The 21976-nt window shown below is 40.5% G+C and overlaps 1 protein-coding gene across 1 annotated transcript in view; it reads right to left on the bottom strand.

Moving 5' to 3' along the window:
- Positions 1 to 21976, bottom strand: part of PLEKHG1 (pleckstrin homology and RhoGEF domain containing G1) — a 151295-nt gene that overhangs the window by 13213 nt on the left and 116106 nt on the right. Inside the window, exons 5-13 of the mRNA XM_019550081.1 lie at positions 15460 to 15506; positions 14858 to 15008; positions 13724 to 13855; positions 9230 to 9412; positions 9039 to 9134; positions 8757 to 8843; positions 5894 to 5927; positions 4774 to 4869; positions 1193 to 1231 (exon numbers count right to left, since the gene is read on the bottom strand). Coding sequence (XP_019405626.1) covers positions 1193 to 1231; positions 4774 to 4869; positions 5894 to 5927; positions 8757 to 8843; positions 9039 to 9134; positions 9230 to 9412; positions 13724 to 13855; positions 14858 to 15008; positions 15460 to 15506 — 865 coding nt within the window. The remainder of the gene's footprint in view (positions 1 to 1192; positions 1232 to 4773; positions 4870 to 5893; positions 5928 to 8756; positions 8844 to 9038; positions 9135 to 9229; positions 9413 to 13723; positions 13856 to 14857; positions 15009 to 15459; positions 15507 to 21976) is intronic.

Raw genomic sequence — 21976 nt, forward strand, 5'->3', positions numbered from 1 at the left:
TGTACTTCATTATTAGTAAATAATCATGGCAGTATCTGTCTGTACCATTGCATGCTTTACATTAACATTTCAATCACAAACCACATTTTCTAAGACTTACAACTCATTTTTTTCTTGCTGAAACCTTGTTTTCCCAGAAAGATTTAAATAGGTGGTAATAACAGTAAGACATTAATTTTATGACAGCTTCTATCTTGCTCCTTTAAATACTTATGAAATGGAGTAACTTTATGTATGGGAATAGTCCAGATAAGACTACTAAAGTAGTACTTGAAAAGAGCTTGCAGGATCATAGACTACACATGGAAATTCAGAAGTAAAAAATGAATTCAATCTGTTTTCTCTGTGCTGCAGATTTTTACAGGTGGTGCTTGAGGCTATAGATTTGGGCAAACTATTCAGCTGACATAAAATCATTACAACTCTAACTTCACTAGAGCTATATCACTTAATATCAATTGATGATCCAGTCCTACCTGTATCATGAATGCCATGTACAGTGGGAAGAATCATGAACAGAATTTTAGTCCAGACTTGAATTTTATGTCAGGCTGCCTCACCTAATTTGCTTGATGGGTTAATATTGAGCTAATGCTACAATTAATAGTAGGGCAGGTTCTTTGGGTAAATGTGGTATCTTTTATTAGACCAACTAACTACTTAGAAAATTATTCTTTACAAGCTTCTTTCAGGCACAAACTTCTTTCTTCAGCCTCCTGGTGTCTGTGTACTCTCCTATATGAAATAGAAGCTTAGGCCCATATGCAAAATGAAGATCTGTGAAAATGCAAATACATGGCAAAGAAGAGTTTACCAGCTATATTTTATCACTGGTTAAAATTCCCCTCTTCCTCCTCCCCACCTACCCATCTTGCACCTATTAACTCCCATCCCCTCTGATCTTCCCTGCCACACATTTGCATTTTCATAGACCTACATTTGGCATATTGGCTTAAGCTTCTATTCACCCAGGAGAATACACAAACATCAGAAGACTCTCCCTAGGTCTGAAGAAGGATGTTTGTGCCTGAAAGCTTGTAAAGAACAATTTTTCCAACTATTTAGTTGGTCTAATAAAAGACATCACATTTACCCAAAGAACCTTGTCTGCCTATGTTCTTAGACCAACATGGCTTTAACCAACACCCCCAAAAGAGTTAATAAAAGGGGCTTCAATTGCAATATAACTTACCACTTGACTTCATAACTTTATGGACTCTGGATGAAGGTTCTGAAAAAGAGAAACAAGTATGTAATAATAATTACTGGCATCTTGGCCAATGTTTTAAAAACAGAAACCAAAATGTACGCTCCTGAATTTAGGCATCTTGTTCAGAATAGTGAGATTTAGCTGCCTTTAGAAAAAGCACCCTCTAAAAAAAAATCTTGATTTTCTTAATGGCCAAGCCCACAGAAGTTCTCATTATAAATATTTATTTTGATGGCATTTGTAGCTTTATGTTGATTGAAAATATAAACAGATCAATGTTACAAACACGAACATTCAGTCAATATTTTACTTCGTCTCTTTTAGATGCACGATAGTATCAATGTTATATAATCATTTTGTATTTACAGACGATACTTGAAAGACACTTGAAAACCCAAGGACTTTATAGTTTATCAGTGCCAAAAGTTGGTTTATATTAAAATCATTACCACTGAGCACTCTTAAGCTCTACTTACAGTATTTATTAATTAATGTAAATTTAAAGGATTTAGTGTAAACTAAATACAACTGCATAATGAAAATGTGGAATGTAAAAGCATCCAAATTATATAAACATTTTATCTATTGCAAGAAAATTCAGGAAAGGTTATTGGCACTAAAGAAAATCTTACTATTCCAATCACTATGTGTTGCATTTCTGGTTTCCAGAAGGTTGAAGTAAGTAAGTAGGCGTAATCTGGTTTAAGATGATAAACTCAACCAAATCTGGATTGAACCAGATTTCCAAGGTATCAATTTTAACAGGTTTTTTTTTTAAATAAGAAGCATGTCATAGTTGTACAAAAATAACACAGACAAGCCAGTATACAAATTATCCTTTATCCATCAAAACACAAACTGTTTTAACATGCACCATTTGGATTTTAGGCTAATGTAATAAAACACAAATTATTAAAAGAGGTCTGTATTGTTTCTCTACCTAATCCAATCCCTCCCTGCATGACAATATCCTCATTATTTCTTACTTGCCCATACCTCTGGGGGTGTGATTCTGGCTTTCTGTGATAAAAAAAAAAAAATCACAAATTCTCTGATAAAAAATTGCAAATTCTCTGATAAACATTCCAAAATCTGTGGTTAAAATTAAATGCCCCCCACAGCCCTGCTGGTGTCCCTCGCTCCCCCACAAAGCCCTCCATCCCTACTTGTGCCCCTTGCCCCCCTGCAGGGCGCCCCTAGCTGCCAGGGCTATGGGACCAGGGACCCAGCTCCGCAGCCCCCTGTCCCCAACAGAAGGCAGTGGCTCCTACAGCAGGAGCACGAGCCGGCTCCCCCTCTGCTGCTGCCTGCTGCAGGCTTGGGCAAGGCCAGTTCCCAATGGCAACAAGAACTCCTAGGAGATAGGGTGGACCCACGCTTCCCAGATCTGTGTGGAGGGTAGGGGCAGGATGGGTGTGTGCTGCCCCTGTGCACACAGAAGAAGTGTGGCCAGGGCAGCATGGTGCTTGCAGCAGAGGCAGCTTTTGTGCATGGCCCCACTGTGTCAGTCGCACACGCTGCGCTCTGGAGAGCCTGGGGGAGGGCAGCAGGGTGTGGGCACAACATTTGCAACCCAGGGTTTGCAGCTGGCTGGGCAGTCTGGCTGGGATGGGGTTTGTAGCCTGCCTGCTCCTGGCCAAACAGCTCTTGTAGGCTGGAACTCAGCCAGCCTGCAGAGCTGTTTGCAAAAAGGGGAAATCTGTTGGTTTCTCTTCTAAAAAGGGAAAATCTATGTTTTCTCTGATAAAAATGGGAAATCCATGGTTTTCTCTGTGGGAAACAGAAAACCAGGATCCCTGGTAATGACACACACACTAAATTTTTTTTCTAGTTAACTCTGAACTAATTTTGCCTGTCCTGCAGGGGGACTGTAGGAAGGGACTGGAAAACTATAAGAGCCAGGGGAATGTGCCAGGGAACGAAGGCAGGAGGGTGCCCTCTGCCATCAAAGTAAGATTTTTACATCTTTTTCTTAGCATGGCATTTGGCAGTGCCTGTGAGAGATAGGGCACAGACAAAAGCCTTAACTCCTTGGCCGAAGGATTCTTTCTCCTGTAGCTGCTGGGATCCTAGACCTGCCTCTGCTCTGCCCACCAGTTTCTTCTACCTCTTCCTGCAGCCAGAGCCTGAAACTGCCAGGGCCCTAGAGCTCCCCTGGCTTCACCTCCTTGGTCTTGTGTACCAGCCAGAGCCTATAGCTGCCCAGAGCATAAACCCTAACAGGTATGTCTTGGGGTTACAGTGTGAGCTCAAGGGCAGCTCAGGCTTTGACCCACACCTCCAGCCATGCAAACAAGCAGACTCAAAGCACCAACAAGCACATGTCTGAGGACTGGCTCTGTGGATGCAGTAGGGGTAGTCAAGAAAAAATACATATAGGAGTGCACATTAAGACTGTGGTGCAGATTCAGCCTATGTAAAATGCACAAGGTCACTCTGGTACAGGTAAAATAACCCAAGACTGCTGATGCCTGATTTTGTGCTGCATAAAGCCACAGAACTTGTTCCTCCCTGTCCCCTCAAAGCACATTAAAGTAGGCTGATAGATAGCTTGTATGGGGAAAAAGAGTTCCTAGTGCATGTGTAAGCACATACATTTTCCAATTCCACTATTGAGTCTGAAACAGCAAATTGATAATGCCAGTCGGAATTATCCAATGGAATGTTTTTGCACTGGAAGATGCTGATTTGATGACACTGAGCCACTCCATTAGAACATGCTGATTTTAAGGAACATTTCAGCAGAGCACTGGCAGGTTTCCAGTAGGACTCTGCCTACCAAACAGGTTCTGAAACCTGCCAGGTTTTCTGCTAGTATTCGCACCTTGAGCTTGGAGAGCCTGCCTAGAACCCCATCTCCTGAACCCCCAGGCAACCCTGGGTCCCGGGCTCTGGAACAGCATGCCCAGGAGGGAAGCTATATCACCCAGGATTTTCTTCTTCCCCAATAAACAACTTGGCAAGTTTCCCAGATCCCTCACTGCCTCTGAAAAACAATCCAGATATTCCTCATCTTCCCCTTGACATCTGTCCAGGAGTTCCCCCTTGTCCCTTCTTCCTCTTTTACTCCAGGATCAGCATCAGTCCCAGTAGAGAGGGAGACATCATGATGGTTAAGCACTAGAACAGACTATCTAGAGAGGTTGTGGAAACTCCATCACTGCAAGGTTTTAGGGAAACTGGTCAGAGAAACACTTGAATGAGATGTTCTGGACAGGGATGATCTTAGCTTGAGTAATGGGGGTGGACTAGATGACTTCCCGATTTCCCTTCCAGCCCTACTTTTCTAGGATTCTATCACATTTTCTGGCCAGGTCTACTGATCACACAATTTTACTTTCATGTGGAGAATTTTAGACTAGCAAGAAAGACAAATGAACAAAATTCTGGCAAGCAAGCTGCTTCTATCATTAAAGCAGCAAATCAGTGGAGGCAATTTTCTTTTCACATGAAACCTCTTTCAGTAACTTACTCCCTACCTTTCTTCTAACCCCATGCATCACTTGAAACCATGTTTACACATTTTCTTTCATTGTCTTTTGTCAGCAGAGCTTTTTAATCACCTGACTTCCTTCTCACTCTCCGTGGAGTGATGCCTTCCTTAAAAGGAGAGGTTGCTTTCATTTCTCCCTCTGGACTGTAATGGAATCCTGGATGATCTGTAAAATAATTACATCAATAAAAACGAGTGTTAATAAAAACACTGTGATTCAGTGTCATGTGATTCACTTATTGGATTGACTTACAGGACTAGGAGATGTGCCATGTGATTCACTTATAGGACAAGAAAATGAAGACCCACCCATAGAGAGCTCAGGGGCCACACCAGATCACCCAAGCATGACTTTTTCCCAATCCTGGCCTAGCACACACCATTCAAAAATAGTTGGGAAAGAGGATTCAGGGAAAAGGGAGATCCTGTCAGATTCCCCTTATGACGTTTTCTTGTGGTCAATTCTTTGGGTGTGGTCACCTCCTATAGAACAGCCTGCAGAACTCAGACCCACCTCAAGATCCTTCTAGACCAAGGGCAGGCAATTATTTTGGGCAGACGGCCACTTACTGCATTTTGGCAAGCCATCAAGGGCCTCAGGACAGGCATCCAGGGGCAAATAAACATTAATTTTCTAAATTTTTTAAGGGCCCTGTGGATGAGCCGCATTTTGCCCACCCCTGGTCTAGACTGCAAGAGGGAATGGGCCATGCCTATGGTGACTCTGGGACTCCTTGTCTAGCTTCCATGCAGCCATGCCACCAGAGGCTCCTTAGTAGTCAGGTAGTCTAGGTTTCTTGTCAATATGGGTTAGCAGAATGAAAAAAATCATGGAAGTGTCAATGGAGCATCAAGCCATATGTGTTTATTCCCTGAAGTTTTTCCAATAGTTTCTAGTCAGAAGGAGATAATATTGCAGAGGTCACTCACCTCCTGTACCCTACCTTTCTTCAAGAGTAGGAAGGGGACAAACCTGTCCCCTCCATTCATTTTACTAGGAACAATTTCACGTTAGCTGCTGAGTGGTCTCATCTCCTACTGACCTCTACAGGACCAAGCCTTATATTTATTTTTCCAACTATTTCATACTACTATAAACATAGTTCTCTTTCATTCTGGATAAAGCCCACAGAGTAGACAAGCAAAGTGGAAAGACTAAACAAATTTTATAGCAAAAGAGAAAAACTTACGTATGGCATCCATCTCTAAAATTGCCTGCTTGGCCTGAAAAAGACAAATTGTTCATTAACAGGTTAAAATATACAAGCCTACTAAACAATGTAATTTGGCACTGAACAGCAGTCCATGAAATCTAAATTGTTTCTATCTAAGAAGCACTGTATGTTACACATAGCATAGACTGTTCCACACAACGTGACTTACATACCTGAACTGGCATTTTAGTCTATTAAATTTAACATAGTTAATTTTCAAAGAAGTAACAAATGTGCACTGTACAGTTTCTGCTCTATTTTGCCTGGCCACCTGGCAGAGAGAGCAGTGACTTGTCTACATTTAATTAATTGGGAATTGCATCTACGTCAGTGCTGGTTTCAGGGAATTTCCAGGTTTAGAGTTGGTTTAGCTGTCTGCACAAGTGCTACAACAGTCCCCAGTAGAGGAACAGGATGAGAGAATGCTGGATTTTGACAGACGGGCTCTTAGGAAACAGGTGGAAATTAGGTTTTGCCTAATTCTGCTAAGACTGACACAAAACTCACCTCAGCATCATGGAACCAAACCTCATAATCTCACAGCTCTGCCTCCTATGACTACCTTTGCTATGCACAGAACTTTTTAAATATATGTACAACTGAATGCAAACACTTTCTGGCTACTCTGAAATTATAATAACAAAATAAAAGAGATAATTTGAAAATCTGCTCATTATAGAGGTGAAAAAAACAGTAGTGTGCCATGAAAAAAGCAAAGCAGATCCCCCCAAAGTAAGGCAGTGTGGGGAAGAGGAGTGGGAGTGGTGAAGGTAAGTATGAGGGGAGAGATTTCTTATACCTAGAGGAGGTTGGGAAGCATGGTTCAGATCAGACAGAGAGTCTGCTTTTAAGGCAGGGAAGTGAGGTGAGGGGGTAGAGTTCACAAATGTGCAGTGTTGTTTGTGGTTTACTGCTGTTTCTTACCTGTGGGTTATTTGTCATCGTAACCTACTCTGAGCCTTTCTGGATAGGACTAAACAACAGCAGCAGCAACAACATAGCTTAGAAGTCCAAAAAAACCCAAAATAGCTTATAATGTTTGCATCTGTAAAGGTGTAGTTAACTTATTTTCCACTAGGCGTCAGACATGTCCTACTGCTAAATATGAAATGTGGGGCAGATGGAAGCAGGACATTTACACAGTGTGTTAGTAACTACTCCTGTTAAAGCATGTGCAGGCAACACAACATCAGCAGCGTAGGAACACAGCTGGGTGCCCAGGGTGGCTGCCACACACAGGGGCAGCAGTGATTTCTGGTTGCTGCTGCCACCATGACTGCAATTGAGCAGCTGTGGCAAAAGCCGTCTTTTTCACCCCCGTTTCCATCCGCTCCAGAGGCAGTTGCCCCCATCTTCCCACTCTACTTACACTGCTGCACAACATACTTACTTAATTTGACTTTTCTCTTTTGACATAGGTTTAAATGATTTCTCACAGGGTGATCAAGAGTTTATCTTTGTCGTACAAGCAAGATATAATATGTGGACGTAAAATATTGCAACTAATTAATTAATCCATTCATGAGAACTAAAGATTTAAGTAGCATCTTGGTATGAAATTGGAGTTCACTCACCAGCCTCTTTTTTACAACTTGTTAAACAACAGTGAGTAGAATTTATTCTTAATGGTCAATTTTAAGATAAATTTCATACATTAATGAAGTTATTCCCCCTTTCTGTTCAAATTCTCTATTTTGTCAGCAGGAAAAAAATGCCCACAGAATTATAATTACCACTGTTATTGAAAACATAGTATTTTTTTCCCCAAGTTCTAGCTTTACAATTAATATGGCCTTGTATTTGCCTACTAAATTCTATCTATCACAAGGACCACACTTTTGGCTATTACAGGCAAAATTTAAGAGCATCGTTATGCAGGAGAACGCCAGAAGCATAGAGTAAAATCCTGCCTTTACTGCGGTCAACGGGAGTTTTGTCAATGGCTTCAGGGGACCAAGATTTCAACCAGTGTGACTAATTACTGAGAAATGCAGTAAATCATATTGCAAACCACCACCTCGAGTTATAAAAGAGGGTTTATAAATCAAGGGAAAGAGCCAGCTTTGTGCATTGCCTAGACATAGCAGATATGGGCATGACATCACTGACAGCTGTTCTGAAACTTAGCTTCATGTCCCATTTTCTGTGTTACAACATTTGTAATATCACAGATATGGACAAAGCCCACAGCCGTTTTACTCCATCCTTGTCAACATCTGACAATTCCAGAAACCAGCTGCTGTCAAGGCAGCTGTACTGGGGCAACCCTTAAAGGCAGAAGTGCGTGGTGCTGGTGTAAAAGTGACATACACCAGTCCAACTTACCTCAGACTACATTTACACTGCAATCTAGGTGTGACTGAGGTATGTTGCCACCATGTTTCTTGTTGCATGAGAGCCCTAGCATCGTGGGTTTCAACTGCTAAGTACCAGGGGTCCTGGGTAAGATGGTGTACCTTCCCTGCCATTGCTGAGGTACCCTCTGTTTCCAGTCAGGGTAAGTGACACAGATGCAAGTTACTTTGCATGGGTATAGCTACATTGATGCAAGTACAAAAAGGGCAAAAGGTCACTGCAGATAACCCAATGAGATACTTCATTTCTTTTGCCAAGTCCAGCTGCTACGTTTACTGGAGCCTTTCCTCTTCAATTTTGTGAATCTTTAAAAAAAATTGACCTAAAATTAACATATTAATTATTCATTATCCATTATTCATGTCTGATGATTAATGAGAGGCATTGGGGTATAAAAGCTGCTTTGTCATGTACCCTTTTGCTGCTAATAAAAATGCTTTAAATAATACAGATACTTAGGTTAGAGATTGTATTTATTTATTACCTTAGCAGGAATTTTAGCTGGGTGGTTTTCCAGAATCAATCTCTTCAAGTGAAGGATCCAAAGTCGTTTATCTTGTTGCGATTTTGCCTGTTACAAAATTTTGAGATAGTCAGCTAATTTATTTCTGTAGCACTTAGATTATAGTCATCCATGGAATACATAGGTCTAAAAGTGACTCACTTTTACCACTGGCTATAAAATAAAGGGGACTCAAATACTTTTATTTGCGGCCTTGAAAGAAATAGCAAGATAATTTTAAGAGCATGGAGATTACTTTCATACCTGCACGGTATGCTGCATCTTGGGATTTTTATAGTGGAAGACACTGAAGCTGAGTGGTTCCTTTGGTATAACTTCAACAAGCATGAGATTCCCACACTACAGCAGAGAAAGAAAGTGGTGAATGAGAAGAGAGCTAAACCATAGTTTGAAATTTGTTTAGTCAGCATATCGCAACCGAAGCCATGACATACCAATATGTGAGCCTTATATGTATACATTTCTTCTCTCTTCTTTGTAATAAGCAGCAGTTTGTCAAACAGGAACAAAGTGCGCTCATTTTTTGCTCGCTGAATGCGGAATGTTCCTTCCAAAACCAGCTCCCCATAACTAGTGAGGTCTGGCCCTTTCCAGTTAGTGAGTAAACTCTGTATCTCCTGCAATAAATAAAAAACAGAATCACATTCAAAACAATATTTTAGTGAAAAGTTTCAAATTCAAAGTGCAATACTGTATATTGAGTCCACTAGAACTGTTCTCTGATGATCAGTGTGTAACAGTGTACAGCTAATTCCTATGCAATGGCTGTTTATGGGCTCATATTTAGTAGCCTTTGTAGTGGGTGACAGTTGTTCATATCATACAAACATCATGATGATCTCTAACTAGTGCTTCTATCAGTAATGACAGCAGAATAGCACAAATACTGAAAGCACAAATACCTTCACCCCAACACATGGCCCTATTTTGGACTAAGCACTTTGTCAGTTTTGTTGCTACACTGCAACCTCACTCAACCTATGGAAAACTATAACATTTCCATTTCAAGTACAGTCAGTTTAGTACCTTTTGTTGGGACCAAACATGTCTAGCAAGTGTTTTAACTGTTTTCTTTTACTCCAGTCTCAGATTGTAGTCATCTTACTCTCTCTCTTACCTCATAAACCCTTCTTCGTCTACCCACATCAATGCCCAAATTCTCTTAACATATGTTTCCCCTTGATTGTTACTGGTGATGGACCTAAGAAATGTCAGATACAGGCAACCTGGAGAATAGAAAGTTCACAAAAATGAACGCCAAAATATATGTTGCCTCTAAATCCATGTCTGAAATAATCCAACTTTGTTGATTAGGGCATAATGCAAAAGGCATCGCTCTCAAACGGTTTTCAGGAATGGGTTGAGATTTACTTCAAGAGGATGAAAGGGCATGTATCACTGCTGCGGTTTATCTTCATTGCTACTGCTGCTTTTGGGGGCCTAGAGCCCTGTGTAGGCACCATCTCAATTATTACTTAAGTCAAAATAAATACACAGTTTAGTGATGTGAAATCCTTATAAAAGTGCAGCTGTATAGCACCATGTGTCCATCTAAAAATACACTAATGTCTGTATGTCACCTAAACCAGATATTAAAAAAATTACATTTTTGAATATGCAGAGCAACTGAGATTAAAAACTACAGTTAATAAAAAGGCTCTAATTGTACCTGTTTGCTGTAGTACAGAGGCCCTCAATCTTTTTTAGACTCAATACATCCTTCATTAAACTCAAATATCCCCTCCCCCCTCAGAAAATGCTAAATTTTAGTTTTCACTCATTTTTTTCACTGATCATGGATATATAACAGAGCAATTTTTCCCACTGCAAAGAACTCAGAAAGACCACAACAGATCAGAATTTTTTGATGCTATGAATTCTTATTTGAAATTCCTGGGTTTATCTTGTGAATCATGCCTATGTGTTTGCACAGCTATGTGCTAACCGCAACAACCTTAAAGGGATTGCACAGAAACCCAGGGTGCCATGGCACCCTGGATGAGAATCACTGCTCTTACACCTCCCTCTTTTTAACTTACAAATCTGAGTGTGTACCACAGAGACTGAATTCATCTCTTTTTGAAAGAGCTTTCTTGCAGAATTAAGCTATAATAGTTGTAAAATTACAGATAAATTGCTATATGATAGCAACCCTCATTACCACTGCAGAAAGTGAAATTGCTGTCAAAAGGAGTAATAGTGAACACAAAAGGTCTGCCCCTCTATATATCTGCCAGCTCAGAGCACCTTCCCAAAGCAACTAACTGATTTTATTGCTAAATATTCCTGGTTATCAAAATTCAGATGTATGTCAGTGAATTAGTTTAAGTTTTTACTGCTTATCTTCAGCAAAATGTGGCAAATTACCCAGACCTGGGGAAAGCCTTATAGACTTAATCCTGTTTCTATATGCTACAGAAGCTACCAGCTATTTGACAGATGCCACAGATTTCCAAAAAAAACCTAGTTTCCACTGACAACTTTCCCACTACCACCATATTAACTACCATGGATGTTACATCTGTGTACACCAGTGTACCCCACAGGATGGATTACAAACCATAAAGAACATTTTCCCCGATGAGGACACTGCTTTCATTTACACTGTAGTCTCCCACTTTCTCCTTGCACAAAACTATTTTAGATTTGGGGACTCCCTATACCTACAAAAAAATGGCACTGCCATTCTTCCCCTGCAATACATGACTTCCCCTGCAATAGGCCAATATATTTATGATAGACCTTGAAGTCTACTTTCTCTGCAGCTGCCCTCTCATCTCCCTGGTATACCAAAGGCAGGTTGATGACACCTTTATCATGCTGAAGCGCGGGAAGGGATCTCCTGAGAAATTCCACCAGGACTTTTAATAACTTCCACCCCTTCATCAAACTGACTCTGGAATACTAACAAATTCATTTTTTGGACACCACTCAGAACATTTGTAATATCACCACCACATTATATTAGATATCAGCTGACCACACTCCCTCTACGCCACCAGCTCTCATTCTAAACACACCATTATAACCATCACCTACAGACAAACTCTACATTGCAATTGTATCTGCTCTGATCCCCCTGACTGGGATGCACACCTTAAAGATATGAACTAGGGATTCCAACTATTACAATACAATCTTAAAATCATAGCCACTCAAATCAAGAAAACCAGACTCAGATCCCATTCCGCCCTGCTATACATGCCAATCTCAAAACAAATACAATAGAAGCCATTTGGTTGTCATCTACAGCCCCTCTTGAACACCTCCAACCCATCCTGGAAAAGGATGATCATCTGAAGGTAGCCATGGGAGACAAACCTGTCCTGACTTACAGGCAGTCCCCCACCTTCACATGGCACCTCTCCAGAAACAGACTACCTAACTCCTATTTTCACCAAAGTACCAGATCTTGTTCCAGACCCAGATGCCAGATGTGCCTCTTCAGCAACACAGACCAAATCATCACTGGCCCAAATAATATTGATTACAATGTCTGAGGTTCACTTACTTGCACCTCTACCAATGTCATATATGCCATCACCTGCTCACAGTGCCTTCTTGCCCTGGATGTCCAGGGGTCAAAAAAACTTGAAGAAAAAAATGAAGCAGTGCATGCATGGGCAGCATGCACCGCTGAAAAGTGAAGCCAGGGTGCCCAGAGCTGCACTGTGCCTGCCAGCCAGGCTCTGCCTGGCAGGATCACCACTGCTACAGCCCTGAGAGGTCCCCAGGACCCCAGGTAAGGCTGCTGGGACCAGCCCAGTGCTGGCCCCACCTTCCCTTACCACCCCTGGGGTAACCTGCTGCATACTGCCAAAGTGCACGTGCTATGGGTGTTCCCCGGGGACAAATAGCTAAGTCAGAAGGTGCGCCACTATTACTTCTCCCTGGGGAACCAAAGATCTGGGCTCATCTGGACATGGCCGTAAGGGGTTTCTTTAGCTTCATCTCTGTTTAAACTGTTTAAAATGATACTGGGCAATGAATAACTCATAGGTCATGTGAATGGCTTAAATCTAATTTTTCTTTTCCTTTTATCTCTGACACTTTCCTTAGAACAGAAATTCCGTTAGATTTTTGATAATAATGCTCTAGGGTTACCAGCTGGGAATGGTGACTCTGTAATATAATCTGCATACGACAGGGGTGGGCAAAACATGGCCCAGGGGCCAGATGCGGCCTGCTAGGCCATTCTATCCGGCCTGCAGGGCCCCTAAAAAATTTAGAAAATTAATATTAATCTGCCCTGGGCTGTGTGTCATGCAGCCCATGATGGCTTGCCAAGACTCAGTAAGCGGCCCTCTGCCCAAAATAATTGCCTGCCCCTGGCATAGGTGAATCTCCCCTAGGCTGCAACTCTAAATGCTCAAAACCAATATGACTTAATTGGACTTTTTGTAAGGCTTATCTGTGTCTATGACCACTGCTCTATTGGTTTTACAAAACAACTCATAGCAGGTATAGGTTTCAATAGGCTTTAACAGGAAAGATAAAATAAAGAGCAAAACAAGAAATGTCTCATAACAAAACAAAATCAATCAGGATAAAAGGGTAAAAAAAAAAAAATAATAAAGAGCCTCAGAAGCTTTCAACAGAATATGCCCTATGATTTAATGTACAATGGAGGCTTTAGCTACCAAGAGGAAAGAAGAAAGAGAATTTATCTGATGTTCTGTATCATTGCAAGTAAATGCTTTATAGGATATTGCTCATAAAGATATCCTTCTGAGGTTTTCTCTAGCACCTATGACCATAATGTCCAAGCCCTAGTAAATTTAATCACTGAATTCAGCAAGTGAGATTAAGCAAATATAGGCATAAAGGAAAAACAGAATTAAAACACATGCATTAAAAATCAAAAACAATCTACATAGAGACAAGAGAAGAAAATCCTATATAAACCATTAAATTTCCATGCAACTCACTTGCAGCCTGATGGCGTGTTCATGTTTCCTCTTCATATCGTTAATGTGCCATGCCACTCTCTGCATTGTATCTATAGCATCTAGTACAACATCATAGCCTTCAGTGTCCTTGTCAAGGTGGTTTTCTATTTCCTATTAAAGAATCCAGTAAAAAAAAACAATTACTTACATCTAGATGAAAAGAGTTTGAAATGTTGGCAAGGCCTTTATTGTTACTCTTTTGTCTTAGAACTAAAATTACCTGAATGCAGTGATGTGTCCTCTGATATTTTTGTATATTTTGTCACCAGTTTAGACTAAACAAGTCTGGCAAAAGAAAGTTTTACAGTCAGCTGAGTACTACTCAAACTGCTGCTGAGAAGACACATTAAAAGAAAAAGAGAGGAGCCACCAAGGCATCACAATAATATATAGAAGACAGACCTTTCTAGGTGAGGACTGCTTATGATTTCTGGAAGCACAGAATGCACCTACATGCCTAGCAAAACCAGACCTGATTACATTCAGCCTTCAGCTAGGAAGGGAAGGATGCACTAGACACTTTAAATCATGATCTTCATCTCTTTACATTTAATTAGAATGTAACATTGTAAAAGAAAACATGTGGAAAATGTTAACAACCAAGCAGGAATTTCTGAAAATGTTCCTTAACTCCATCCACAGGGTATGGAAATAATTCCCAACTGCCACAGTCTTTCCAGCAAATGAAATTCAGATAAATCAATGGTGTTTATAATTATTTAACCTTCCTAATGGTCATCATCTCACCACTTGGATGTGTGGAAAAACAAGTGCTTTTCATTTGAATGATAAATGTTGTGTGAAATTGTTTATACCTGACAGCATGGCCCTCCCAAAAAAACACTGGAATTATAGACCGGAAAAATTCTGATTATTTGCATGCAAAAATTGAGTCAATGAGCCCAAAACAATTACCATACACTTCCTAAGCCAAAAGTGTTTATACACTTTTAAGGGATGAGAAAATGTTTCCATAGGTGCAAAAAAACAATCAACAAAACACTACACATCTCTAAAACAACTTAAAACTGTTCCAACTGTCCAGCATAGTAAAAGCTCTGGAATATGGAGGTACAGCCACTCTAGACAGAAGTGTTTATAATATGCACATACATGCAAAAGCAGGTGATACTTGAGGATTCGCTGGACAGGTTTTAGAAGATAGGAGCCCAAGGGCAGGGAGTGACGTAAAGCTTCTTGCCGTTCTCTGAAGAACTTGGCCAATGTCTTGTTCCTCATGCACTCTGTTAGGACAGCTACTGACCTGGCAACATAAAATACATTTCCTAAAAATAAATGCTGCTTCTACAAATCGGGACACACAGTCAGGAACTGTTCCTTTCATTCCCTTTACTGGGGTATCAAATCCCCTCCCATTGTAAGCTTCTGCTTTTCCTTCAGAGAGAGAATTCCTATTTTAGGTATTTTGGTGCATGGCAGAACATGGCCCTAATTTTTAGCGAAGGCAAACAGGAATTACTAAGAAAAACAACAATAAAACAATTAAAAGCAGAAAAGCTTCCGATAAGTACTTCCCTCCTGTTTAATATTATGATTTGAAAGAAAAAGCACAGAAATAATGTTTTTTCTGCATTTGGAAAACGTATTTCTGATAGGACTGAAACTGTGTCCTTCACTTATTCATATCAAGTTACATCCTCTAAAACTGGACAAAGCAAGAAGGAAAAGGTAAAGAGAGAACAAAAAGGGCTTACCTTGGATAATTGGTGCAGTACTGTGTATATATATGGAAATCTTCACTCTGTGTGTTGGGGTGGAAAAAATAATATTTGGATTTTGTCAATTTACAGATCCTAGATTCCCTCCCGATCCTAACATTTAGAAAAATGGTGCAAGGCTGAGAGCTCACTGGTTCAGGGGCGGGGGGATTGACAGTGGAGAGGGTGGGTCAGTTTGCAGTGGAGCAGTTCCTGTGCATGTGCACAGAGTGGAAGGGGAATGCAACTGCATGACCCCTGGATCCACTAAGACCAGCACGGCTTTTTCATTTGATATTGTTCTTGCTCATCCTATTCATTATTCCCTCCTTCCACAGAGTCCCAGGTTAGGCTGAATTCACATTGTTCCACACACCTAGATCAAGGTCTAATGCAATATTGCTCATCTTCCCTCCCATCCTAAAAATCTCTTAAATTCAACTCTTGTATGAGCTTTCAAGTGAAAAGAAATATTACACTGTTTTCTGTGTTTACTGTTCTTTATTTACTGACTTTCACATTAAAGTCCCACTCCTGAAAAGTGCTGAATGCCTTCACAAGGGGGGTTCAGTGCCCTCAGGTCCTCCGCACCTTACAGATCAGGACTTTAGACTAAATTTGGGATACGTACACTAGATTTATGCTTTTGGCATATTTATACATCATACAATACTACTAACACATCATAGTACTATAGGAATTATTTTAGATGTTGTGTATTATAATTCACTACTGTACACTATAACTTAATATAAAACCAAAAAATACAAAATACAATGCAACAGAATACAAAATTACAGGTGAAATGGTGAAGACCATAACTAGGACTACAATAATTTAACCATATTGCAGAGCCAGTGTTTTACTAACTTTGCATAAAAAAGAGAAATTACACTTAACAAGATCAAAAGTGTCTATGTATTTGCAGATAATCAATGATTTTATAAACAATTACTTTTTCAATTTCTTAATTACTGAATTCATTTTATTTATTTATTTATGCAGTTTGTATGCCACCCTTCCCAACAAAAGCACAGGGTAGCTTACAATAAGAGAAATAAAACAAGGGCAAGTAGCATAAATATAATTAAACAAGAGATTCACTGAACATCTCTGCCTAGTTATAGTTGCTAAATTTCAGCCCAAATAGGACTTGCAAGACTTCCAAAAGATTTCCAGACATGGGCTGTGAAGGGTCACAAGAAGGAGAGAGACTCTCTTTACCTAGATATCCTTAATGTTACAGTGAAATATTTTTCCTACTTTACTTTTATGCAAAGAGACAATGCCTGAAAAAGGGTAGAAAAACGCAAGAAAGCAAATATGGAAAGAAACTGCCTTTTCTACTGGAGCTTTTAAGTTCCCTTCTGTGCAGCTGTTTGTCTTACACAATTTGAAAGCAACTAGTGTACACTTCACTAGTTATGCCTATATTTTAGTCTACACCTGCACAGTTAAGGAAATTCTCTATTAGGCATTAGGCATGTAATTTTCTAACTGTCATCAGTAATTTCACGTTTGAGCAGCTTAAGGAAGAAAATATTAGCCACAAAGGTGAATGCTTTAGAAAGCTATGATTGTTTAAAAACAGGAAAGTTCCACTTAGACTGTTTTGTAACTAGATTTAGTGGGGGTACTAGTCACACACTGCAATAATGGTAGTTTTAGAATAGCTTTTTGTGCTAATTAGATTCCCCGGGGTAATCTAGGCTTTTCCTCGGGCCCAAATTTTGCCCTCTCACCCTTCCTCATCCTTTCAATAACAACATTCCTTACTGTTTTATGATGTCTGTCTCTCTCTTCTCCCATAGCAGATGTATTTTACAAGTTTGCAATTTATATAGCATTTCTATCCTGAGGATGGGGCATGAGGGGAAGGATTATGCAACTGTAAAGTATTTTTGAAGCAATTACTTTTCCCGTTTTGCAGCCTTGATATTCCTGGACATTGCCCTCTTATAAACAAGACCTCCAGATTCCATTGCAGGTATCTTTATAAGCTGTTCTGACACAGAGCAACACAATAAACACACTCCAGGAGTAATGTTTTCTCATTACTAATAGTTTATTTTGACAGAAAGTGACAATGGTATCATTTACTACCCTGAAGAGCTTCAGAAGATGGCTTTTGTGGTACACCTTCAGCTAGTGCAGGCTCACTCAGCTGCCTCTTGTTGCCTGAACATTTCCATCAGTCAATTACTTTTCTTTTTTTCCCATAGCTTTTCCAGCCTCTTCACTGTGGCTAGGGACAGACATTCAAAAAACCTGAGCCTGAATTCATTCAATCTTTACAGGTTAGTTTAGCCTGTCTAGGTTGAACTGATTTGCAATTGCACAGACATTCCCTCTGGACTGAAGAACTACAGGCACATGTCTGCAGTAGCTCAGGCTAGAAGCCAGAGGGCACTACAGCAGCCCTCCCCTCCCTTCACTTCCATAGTGCTGAGCTGAGGACAGCCAAGCCCCAGCAGGACCTCTGATTAGGGAGGGGTTTAATCCACCACCCTGCCTGCATCATCCCAGGCTTTTTCCCGCTCGCTGCTCAAGGGGCAGGAGTGTTGCCAGCCCCCAGCCCCCTGCTAGGACTCTGAGGCAAAGGTGGGGTGTGCAGTGCACACATCTGTTGATGATACTGAGCTTTTAAATCCCCCTCTCCCTGCTTCTGACAGGTGAGGGAGCCAGCAGGGAGCTGATAACACATTAGTTCAAGCTCTTCTTAAACAGCATTTTTTCCAAGGAAGAAACAGAGTGACATTACAAGCTGACCTAATGATGAGCTCCAAAAAGCCCCAAGCAGACGCTGTTTTGTCTGCCCATCCCAGTGAAATTAGAGGCACACACACACAGACAGCTCTTAGCATTAGCTAGCATACCACATGCCTAGGGTCCATGGGACTGGGATCCATGCCATGGGAAATGGGAGGGGGGGAATTCCTGCTTGAGCTGCGAGTGGGGTGGGGATGGGGAGCAGGGGAAGTGGGCAGACCTTGCTGTGCCTGCAATCTAAGCTGGAGCTCTGGCTAGGGAACAGAGGGGAAGGCCAGCCCTGCTCTCTGAAGCAGATACCATAACCCAGGGCTGCAAAGCATCTGGGATGCTGGGGGACTCTGGTTTAACTTAAACCAGGAAGGGGTCTGGGCAGACATTGCATAAACCAGTTTGACCCAAATCAGTTAAGTCTGATATTACATTCAACCAGGTTTATCAGACGAGTTTCAGCCATTTTGAAACGGGTTTATGTGCACTGAACTTATGTTCTGTTACAGGTTTAAACCAGTTTCTGATCACTTAAACGGTTTATGTGTAATGTCTGTCCCTAGCCTGTAAGACTAAGCTATGACACCCCACTCACAGTACTTATTCCTGAGCTTCCACAGATCAATAAGTATGAGTGGAATAATTTGACCCTCTATGTCAAGTCAGTTCTGTGGATGGTACACCAGCTTATTTCAAGTTTGTTATTTGATTGTAGTATCTACCATTGCCAGATAAATCTTCCTAGTTCCAATTACATTCCTTTAAAGTAATACAGTCCTCAGCAAAGTTTTCTTTGTGCATTCATGTACAATGTTCTGGCACTGCCCTCTGAATACCCTACATCTGTGGTATTAAATACTTCAGTTTAGTCTTAACATACACCTCATAAAATGATTTTTCTTAATCTTTCATGCTTGACTCATTTTGCTGTTACTGCTAGTTCTTCTGGTGGGTTACATACACCCTGTTGTCCACACCCAGAGACAATGAGGTTGTGTCATAAGCTATTAATGTATGTGCTTGGAAATAACAGCTGCAGCTGAAAAGCATCTCAGCTACAACTAGAAATTAAGCAAACCGCAATCTGGTGCAGACATGACACAGTGTAATTTTCTCAAGCAATCATTATCGATCTAGTTATCACACATATTAAATCAGGAGTGCTATAAAGACAATAAATATGATATCTAATATGATGGAAAAAGGCATGGTATATGGTATATGCTCATAAGACTATTTTTTGTTAAATATAGTATGTTCTGATCACTCAATTGCAATAAGGTATAATGTATAAACACTACAATGTGAATGAGATAGACAACATAAAATTTCCTGTGACCAATATATATGTTCTTTAGTGTGGGACATATAGCTGTCCTGCTTTTCAGCTCATAAAAAAGGGTACACTGTGAAATTTTAATGGAAACATTCTTTGTCCAACTACCTCTCTCAAGGTTTTATACTGGTGTCCATCACCGTAGTAACTATCTGCTCTCCGTATAAAATTAATAGAAAGAAGCAAGTCTTCTAGAGCACTTCCTTCCTTTGGGAAATAAAACATGTCAAGGATTTGGTTTCTTGGTTTTTAAATACATTTTAGTCTTGCTATAAACACTGAAAAACTAATTAATTGAAAATTAAAAAAAATTTTGCTAGGCAAGCAGCCAACAGAAAATACATATGCTTTCAAGCTTTTAAGTCTTTTAAAAATCAGCTGCAAACACATTTCAGCACAAATAATGAAACTTATGTCCTGCTTCCAACTAATACAGCTAACTACCTCTCTCTATTTTTAATGAATCAGGTAAACATTTACCACAAAAGATAGTCATGCAAATTCTGCCTCCAGAATGATATGGTTTAGACTCTATCAGCCCAATAAATCTAGCATCCATCAACATCAGATACTTCCCTCCATCCTTAGAAGAATTCCTTTTGATGTTAGCTGAGCAAATGGATGAAGGCCAATGTATGCTCATAAATCTGCAGTTTATGGTATACAACAATCAGGAATTCTTAGAAACATTACCATCTTTGTTTTTTTAAATACTATAGTAATCATGCTGTAGAAGCTTTCCTTAATACAGTTTTTTTATGCATATGTACTTTCCAACATGGCTCACAGCATGCATACAGAATTCAGTAAGAAAAATCTACCCCTCAGAGGTAAAAGAAAAAAAGATCATGACTTACATATAACTTACAAATAACCAGCCTGCTCCTATTGATGTATGTTATGCCCTTTTACTTGTCCCTCTAACATCCATCTGAGAAATCATGTGGGCTCTGTGCTGTACTTAATCCAAAATAATCAAACTCCATTTGACCAGTTTAGGATGAAAATCCCAGACCTCAATATTCTGTCAGTAAAACTGCCTGGCCATTTGCCTTTCTACACTTAAGATAAGGCAGTTTTTGCTCAAATGCTCAGCTGATGTTATCTGTTTCACAACAGATCCAAGGAAGAGGATTGTTCCACCAGACAGCTAGGGCTCAGGCTGTACACATTAAAGTCAACACTTCAAATTACACTCACACAGTCGTTGAAGTAAAATGTTTCTGTCAATATCTCAAAACTTTAACTGCAGGTATCCTGATACTACAGCAGAGATGACTAACTACTGTACATCATCAGTTGGCAAGGGCGGGCAAAATGCAGCCCAGGGGCTGGATGTGGCCCGCCAGGCCATTCTATCCAGCCCATAGGGCCCCTAAAAAATTAAAAAAATTAATATGCATCTGCCCTGGGCTGCCTGTCATGGAGCCCTTGATGGATTGCCAAAACTCAGTAAGTGGCCCTCTGCCCAAAATAACTGCCCACCCCTGGTTTAGGGCCACAGGCTGGATTAATTAGGGTCAGGTCCCAGGTAAACCAGTGAAATAATTCCTTGCCCCCACGTCATTGCAGCACGTGCTACCTCATGCAGCAACACTGTGTGCTGCATTCCTGCCTGGCTGCAGCACTGTAATGGCTTGGTGGTACAGAGCCCCTCAGCTATGGTACATGCACAACTCCCTCCCCTCCCCATGCCTGGCCATAACATAGGCAAAACCCCCTGGATCTATAGGCTACTGCATGCTGCCAACCCCTGGACTACATTATCATCCCTGAGTTCTCAAATTCACTTAGGTCTAACAGTACCTTTGTGCAGAAGCTACAGGGAAAAGCCCTAAAAAGGAAACCCTATAACTGTTCCAAACCTATCATATTCATGTTTGTAGTCAGCTTTGACTGAAAGAAATCACCTTGCATGTGATGTAGCCCATACTTGTTATGGGAGTATAGCATCTCATACAACCCCCCAAAGACCTCTCGTCTGCCTGTGTCATGAAGTCACCCTGAACAAAGGGCTTTGACTATCTCATGCCAACTCTGAAAAAACTTTATAACCAATTTCACAGGAATCTCACCGATGCACCAGGGCACTCTGTATACCCAAGATCTATCTTTCTTATCCATATTCAATCCCAAGATAAACAAGGATTGCAAGTACTCTTAAATGAATATTATTCTGGAACTGGCTTGAATTCAGTCAAAAATAGCAAGGTTATACTACCTCCCTGAGCATCTGTCAGCACTTGCTGCACTACAGTTTTATAGATGCACAAAAAGCACTTAAAGAAAATAAATGTAATAGATGTCAGAGTGTAAACTGAAGCCAATGGCCTGCCTGTCTTTTTTCTTTAATGAGCTGCTAGATTAGAAGCAAGTCTCTGTTGTGTTGCTGAGCTGCTGATTGAGTTTCAGAAAATG

Source organism: Crocodylus porosus, unplaced genomic scaffold, assembly GCF_001723895.1.
Source record: "Crocodylus porosus isolate Cpor-Errol unplaced genomic scaffold, CroPor_comp1, whole genome shotgun sequence".
NCBI classification, from domain to species: domain Eukaryota; kingdom Metazoa; phylum Chordata; order Crocodylia; family Crocodylidae; genus Crocodylus; species Crocodylus porosus.